Source organism: Notechis scutatus, chromosome 3 (genome assembly GCF_049901735.1).
Source record: "Notechis scutatus isolate UNSWTSFEM ecotype Mainland chromosome 3, rNotScu1.2, whole genome shotgun sequence".
NCBI classification, from domain to species: Eukaryota; Metazoa; Chordata; class Lepidosauria; order Squamata; family Elapidae; genus Notechis; species Notechis scutatus.
The window spans coordinates 2,073,022-2,080,488 of record NC_142011.1 but is presented as its reverse complement, the minus strand read 5'-3'; the positions used below and the strand labels follow the sequence as shown (position 1 = coordinate 2,080,488).

General features: G+C 44.0%; 1 protein-coding gene across 1 annotated transcript in view; it reads left to right on the top strand.

Annotated features, from left to right (window-relative positions):
* Positions 1 to 223: 223 nt before the first annotated feature.
* The window catches only part of LOC148131049 (BPI fold-containing family B member 3-like), a 34,987-nt gene continuing 27,743 nt past the window's right edge, over positions 224 to 7,467 (top strand). Inside the window, exons 1-4 of the mRNA XM_087959124.1 lie at positions 224 to 302; positions 3,607 to 3,732; positions 5,716 to 6,106; positions 7,316 to 7,417. Of these exons, the coding sequence (XP_087815250.1) occupies positions 3,621 to 3,732; positions 5,716 to 6,106; positions 7,316 to 7,417 (605 nt within the window). The 5' untranslated portion in view covers positions 224 to 302; positions 3,607 to 3,620. The remainder of the gene's footprint in view (positions 303 to 3,606; positions 3,733 to 5,715; positions 6,107 to 7,315; positions 7,418 to 7,467) is intronic.

The window sequence follows — 7,467 nt, the reverse complement described above, 5'->3', positions numbered from 1 at the left end:
GGTGTCAAAATTGGAAATCGGCATCCCCTTCATGTTGGATCGAATGCACCTGATGAGATGTTCAACACACATTGCTCAATTGACCCATTTTAAAGATTTCTAAAGGTATATTTGCCATGGAATTAATCGCTTGCTATTTTACACCAAAGCAAACATCCCGGCCTTTCCCCCAAGTGGCTCTCTTCCTCATTCCTGACACAGATATTTGGCATAAAAGGACCACCGGTTTTGGGTCCACGACATCTTCCTTGGGGACAGACGGGAACCGTGGAATACCTCGTAAACCCTCTAGTTGGACAAAGGTAAGGCTCTCCGTTCCTCTCCAGAGATTTCAAAGGTCTGCTCTTTCCGAACTGGCCCTAAATCGAGAAGGTAAGAATGTTTCTTGAGGCTCATCTTTGAAGAGATGGTCGAGGGTCTCCTGCTTGAGCAGGGGGTTAGACTAGAAGACCTCCGAGGTCCCTTCCAGCTCTATTCTGATTGATTGACACTGGTTCCTTGATGGTCCGAATGTTAGAATCCTAGGGCTGGAAGATACCTTGGAGAGGGAAGCTGTTCCACTGATTAATTAATCTCACCATCAGGAGGTTCCTCCTTAGTTCCAGAATGGATCTCTTTTTGATGAGATTCCACCCCTTCGTTGAACATTTTATGATAAAAAAATACTTCAGTAAAAGAAATGCACAGACAAACCACAAGCAATAAATCTAACTTTGAGATCAAAGGTTTATTTCATGAGCAATTTGCAACATAAACCCGACTCTGTAGTTTCTTCCCCAAACCCCAAAAACTTTAACCTTAGACTGTCTACTATTGACCTCACCCCTTTCCTAAGAGGTCTGTAGGGGGCGTGCATAAGCGCACCAACGTGCCTACCGTCCGTGTCCTATTGTTTCTCTTATTCTTCTTTTATTTTTCTTATATGTACCCATTTCATGTATTCACAACTATGTATACACTTATACTTATTATCTTGTAAACAATTGGCAAATCAAATAAATAAATAAATAAATAAAAAGTCATCATAACATAACAACATTTCAGTAGGATAGTACTTACTAACAACCCATTGCAATGAGGTCCAGAGATAGTAGCTAAGTCCAGTGAGGAATAGCTACTATCAGTGGACCTAATCTGAGGTTTACCCCCTTCTTTTACCCCCTTCTTCTTCTGAAGCCCACCCAGTGGTATGTAATCTTACTGGATGTGCTTCCTTATTCCCTCATCCTGGCAATCACTTAATACCTGCTTGTAGGTATATGCTAACTCTTTGCCAACTCACTTACCACCTGCTACTTTCAGTTCCCCTTTTTCTCAATGTCCCAGACATTCATGATCCAAAATAGCTCTATTTTAACATTTGTCCAGCAAATGTATGCTTTTTGCAGAAATAGCAGATAACGAACAGATAACAGATAATCAGTGTTGGAAGGGACCTTATAGGTCATCTAGTCCAACCCCCCACCCAAGCGGGAGACCCTACACCATTTCTGACAAATGGCAGTCAAATCTCTTCTTGGAAGCCTCCAGTGATGGCGCTCCCACAACTTCCGAGGGCAACTTCTGTTCCATTGGTTGATTGTTCTCCTTGTCAGAAAGTTTCTCCTTATTTCCAGGTTGAATCTCTCCTTGTTCAGTTTCCATCCATTATTCCTTGTCTGGCCTAAAGATGTTTTAGAAAATAGCTTGACACTTTCCTCCTCTCTGTGGCAGCCTCTCAAATATTGGATGACTGCCATCATGCCTCCCCTGCTCCTTCTCTTTACTAGACTGGTCAAGCCCAGTTCCTGCAACCGTTCTTCATATGTTTTAGTCTCCAGTCCCCTCATCATCCTGGTTGCTCTTCTCTGCACTTTTTTCAGAGTCACAACATCTTTTTTATAGTGTGGTGACCAGAACTGGATGCAGTATTTTAGGTGTGGTCTTACTAAGGCTTTATAGAGTGGTATTAGTACTTCCCTTGATCTCGATTGTATCCCTCTGTTAATGCAAATTAAGATGTCCAATCTCTTCTTGAAAACGTCTGGAGGCAGGTTGTTCCGTCAATTAATGGTCCTGGCCCTTCATCTGAGTCCTCACTTTCCTCAGCTGTCTGCACCTGCTGCTGGCTAACCACAACAGGTTTGGGTCACAGGGTTGTCAGGAATCCTGTGATAGGATTCTTGGGTGGAAGACCCAGTCCACCAGGAGGTAGAAATGAAGACCGCCAACCAAGGCTGGAGGGGCAGAGACCTCTCTACCTTCAACACCAGTTGCTCTTTGTTGGTACTGCTGAAGATGGAGTTCTTTAGGTAAAATAGAACTCAAAACCAAGTTGCCATGGTTGAAAAACTTGACCTAGTCCAATTTCCCCACCTGCCCAATGCAGGAATTTATTAGTATATCATAATTAGCTCCAGGCCTTTGAGGAAACAATCAGTGTGTCAGGATTCCAGCAATCGCCCTAATTAAATCATGAGTCTTGAGCCAAACATCAAAAAACTTCAAATAATTCATTAGGGGCAACATGCTGGCATGACCTGTATGAAGCCGATTCTGGCATATGTTGATTACAGTCACCTGTGACCCTGCTTCCCCCACTCCGCCCTGCGTGTGCCATAAATCAGGTCCTTCACAGGAGACTGGAGGCTAAAACATATGAAGAATGATTGCAGGAACTGGGTATGTCTAGTCTAATGAAAAGAAGGACCAGGGGAGACATGATAGCAGCATTCCAATATCTCAGGGGTCCCTCTCATGGAAGAGGGAGTCCATCTATTCTCCAAAGCCCCTGAAAGCAGGACAAGAAGCAATGGGAGGAAACTAATCAAGGAGAGAAGCAACTTAGAACTAAGAAGAAATTTCCTGACGGTGAGAACAATTAGTGGAACAATTTGCCTCCAGAAGTTGTGGGTGCTTCATCACTGGAAGTTTTTTAAGACGAGTTTGGATAACCATTTGCCTGAAGGGGTGTAGGGTTTCATGCCTAGGCAGGGGGTTGGACAAAAGACCTTCAAGGTCCCTTCCAACTCTGTTATTCTCTTCTCTTCTCTTCTCTTCTCTTCTCTTCTCTTCTCTTCTCTTCTCTTCTCTTCTCTTCTCTTCTCTCTTCCCTTCCCTTGTATATTCTCTTCTCTCTTCCCTTCCCTTGTATATTCTCTTCTCTTCTCTTCTCTCTTCTGTTTTCTTCTCTCTTCTCTCTTCTCTTCCGTTTTATATCTTCTCTTCCCTTCCCTTCTATATCTTCTCTTCTCTTCTCTTCTCTTCTCTTCTCTTCTCTTCTCTTCTCTTCTCTTCTCTTCTCTTCTCTTCTCTTTTCTTCTCTTCTCTTCTCTCTTCCCTTCCCTTTTATATTCTCTTCTCTTCTCTCTTCTGTTTTCTTCTCTCTTCTCTTCCATTTTATATCTTCCCTTCCTTCTATATTTTCTCTTCTCTTCTCTTCTCTTCTCTTCTCTTCTCTTCTCTTCTCTTCTCTTCTCTTCTCTTCTCTCTCTCTCCTCTCCTCTCCTCTCCTCTCTCTCCTCTCCTCTTCTCTTAATGTCTCATGGTCTGCCAACATTCTGTTCTCTGAAGACCTGTTGATTAACTTGCATTCCTATGTTATCCTATCCCCCCCCCCCCACCCAGGCACCAGAATCAACATGCTGAAGGCTTTGACCCTCCTTCTCCTTTGTGGCTTCCTGCCCATCTCCCATGGTGGAGCAGAAAACCTGTTATCTGTGGCCCAGGTGGACAAGGCTGTTCTGGAGAATTGTGAGTCTCATTTTTCGTCTCTTTTTTTGCAAACCAAAAACTTTGGAAAGGAGAACCCATGGCTGTGTTCTGAAGCATTTAACTCCTGAATGGTGATTATGGAATCCCAAAGGACCTCTTTCGAAAAGGCAACTGGACTTTCTTGGGTTTTTTTTTTTATTTCGAAAATGTTTCACTTCTCATCCAAGACGCTTCTTCAATTCAGAACCAAAGAAACTTCTTGGATGAGAAGTGAAACATTTTCAAAGGTAAAAAAGCCCCAAGAAAGATCAGTTGCCTTTTGGAAAAAGGTCCTTTGGGACAACCAGGACCTGAATGATTGAAAGTCTCCATAGATGACTATTATGGAAATATTATGTGGGAGACCATAGAGAATGGAAGGGTCTATTGGATGGGGAAATCCAATTATAAGTTTGCCTCAGATTTTTATGGGACAGCCTTTTCCAGATTGAGTGTCTTCCAGTAATGTGGACCTATGCTCCCAAGGTCCTCTTCAGGAAAGTGGACTCCCTGATCTTGGGGGTTTTCTTGCAGAAATTTCATTTGTAGAATGGAGGAGGAGGAGGAGGAGGACTCTGAAGTCCCTTGATGTTTTCTTAGCTTGATTGTTTTCTTGCAGATGTTTCATGACCCAACTAGGTACATCATCAATGCTAGAAGGGAGTGGGGTTTGTGGAGAGGAGGAGGAGGAGGAGGAGGAGGAGGAGGAGGAGGAGGAGGAGGAGGAGGAGGAGGAGGAGGAGGAGGAGGAGGAGGAGGAGGAAGAGGAGGAGGAGGAAAAGGAGGAGGAAGAAGAGATGGAAGAGGAGGTGGAGGAGGAGGAGGACTGTGGGGTCCTTGGTACTCCAGGAGCTTTCTTGGAGACATTTCATTACCCAACTAGGTAACATCATCAGTGCTAGAAGGTTGGGTTGAATCTAGTTGCATGATGAAATATCTGTAAAAATCAGCCAAGCTCAGAAAGCACCAAGGAGTACTCCCTGAGCTACATCAGTTGATCCCTGAAGTCAAGATAGTGCTTAAAACAGCATGAGTGAACCCTTACTCCTTTTTATGTGCACTCAACTGTCACCCCAAAGGTGCTTTTTAGGAGGCAACTGGACTTTCCTTGTTTTTCCTTGAAGATGTGTCATTTTTCATCCAAGAAGCTTCTTCAGTCCAGTCCAGTTCTCAGAACTGAAGAAGATTCTTGGAGGAGAAGCGAAACATCTTTAAAGAAAAACAAAGAAACTCCAGTTGCCTCCTGAAAAATCACCTTTAGGACAAGCATGACCTGGATGACTGACAATCTATACAGATTCAACTGTCATCTTGACTATCTTGCCCCTCCATCTTCTACAACATTCCAGTCTGTTCCAAAAAATTCACAGGCAGAAGAACCTCTGCTGATTATTCAAAGTTCTCCTTATGGAGGGTCTGGGAAAGTCTACCGTGTCTCGGTGGCCCATCATGGAAATCTGGTTCTAAGACTAAACTGTAGGCCCATTTCTGCCCAAGTGCTGAAGAGCAGAGCAATGTGGGTGGCTTTCTTCTCCTGAACTTCTTCAGAACGTCTTTTTTCATCCAAGTTGAGTTGGAAGGTGCTACAGAAAATCTTTTGCAGGAGTTTGTGCTGGTATGGGCCACACTCAATTCTGTAGCTGGGGGACATGATCTCAGAATTTAGGGGCCATTCAATGTATTTTCCCAACACATTTTCAGACTTATCTCTATATCTGTGAAGACCGATACCTTGTTTTAAAAAGGAAATGTTAACCTTTTGGGAATTATAGCAAGATGTATCAAATGTTCTGGCTTTGCTGCATTAATAAAGGTGATTTTGGTCAAAGACAGAGACAGGCGTGTGGGATGGAAGACTAAGAAAAATCAAGAATAATTTTAGAAACTCAGCTAAACTAAACTTCAGCTGCTAGAAACAACAGCTAAGAGACCGAGTTTCAATTTAATCTAACTCCTGTAATAATTGTTCTCAATCCTCTACAGTACTCTCAAATGTCCTGGCCAAAGATGACCTGCTTCAAGGACTTACTGGAGGTGTGAGTAAAGATGTCCTAGGAGGGTTGAGTGGAGGCCAAGTTGGAGGACCGCTTGGTGGTGTTCTTGGAGGCCAAGGTGGAGGACTTCTTGATGGTGTTCTTGGAGGCCAAGGTGGAGGACTTCTTGATGGTGTTCTTGGAGGCCAAGGTGGAGGACTGCTTGATGGTGTTCTTGGAGGCCAAGGTGGAGGACTTCTTGATGGTGTTCTTGGAGGCCAAGGTGGAGGACTGCTTGATGGTGTTCTTGGAGGCCAAGGTGGAGGACTTCTTGGTGGTGTCCTTGGAGGTCCAAATGGAGGACTTCTTGGTGGTGTCCTTGGACATGAAGGTCTTCTGGGGTAAGTTGCCTATTGTCAGACTTTATACCTTGGCTTGATGTTAAATTAGATCTTCAGTTCTTTAGTTCTTGACATGACTCAACAGAAGACTCCAACATGAGTCCACAAGGAGCCACGGTGGCGCATTGATTTGGGTGCAATCCTCCAGGCTATATCTGCTGCCCACCAGCTGCCTGCAATTTGGCAGTTCGAATCTCACCAGGCGCAAGGTTGACTCAGTCTTCTGTCCTTCCAAAGTGGGTAAAATGAGGACCCAGATTGTTGGGGACAAGAGGCTGACTCTGTAAACCGCTTGGCGAGGGCTATAAAAGCACCGTGAAGCAGTATATTAGTCTAAGTCAGGGGTGTCCAACCTTGGCAACTTTAAGCCTGGAGGACTTCAACTCCCAGAATTCCCCAGCCAGCTTTGCTGGCTGGGGAATTCTGGGAGTTGAAGTCCTCCAGGCTTAAAGTTGCCAAGGTTGGACACCCCTGGTCTAAGTGCTACTGCTATGATAGAAACATGCAGACATGTTGCAGGCATGACTTAAGCCTCTAAGGGAACATTTGGTTGTCTTCTGCAGAGCAAACACTTTAGATAATTACATTTCTGAGTTCTTCCATCTAAATTCTAAATTTCTTTCTTCTGCCTTCTGAATTACTTAGCCTTGGAAAACTTTACCTGGTCACTTATTGCTTGTTTTCATGCTTTTTTTAAATATGCTGCCTGCTTTACTTTGAGCAGATAGATAGAGATGAAGATCATTCCCCTGTCCCAGTTCTCCCTGTGTCCCACACTTCATAACAGACACACACAGACATGCACACCGCCCATTACATACGTGGACCCCAAATGTAGATCAGCAAAACCTAAGTCCCATGGAAAAAGTTAGGTTTAACATGTCTAGGGTTAGGACATTGAATCATCATCTCCTTTATTGGCCCCATAATCCCTTGCAGGGTGGAGTCTGGGCAACTGAATGGAGCTAAGTATTTACTGGCCAGATGCCCTTCCTGTCACCAATGAGGAGTTTTGCTCAGCAGATAATATATGGTCATCATACCAAGAAAGAGAAATTTCTGCCTCTACCTCGGATCAAACTCACAGCCTGCTGATTGTCAGGCAAGAGCTTGACCTCTAGGCCACCGCACCACTCAGGGTTATGACATTGAATGTCCTTCATAATTTTAGTTTCTGTTGCTAACCATAAAACTCATTTTTATCTCCAGGTTGAAGCTTGTAGATATCACCCTTCCTAAAGTTACCCTGAAGCTTTTCCCCGTTGGTCTTGGCTTGAACATTTACACCAAAATAGCCCTCAAGGGCAACACGTGAGTTGGTTTCCTTGGGAAATAGCAAATCTTGTTCCCTTTCTTGGCTG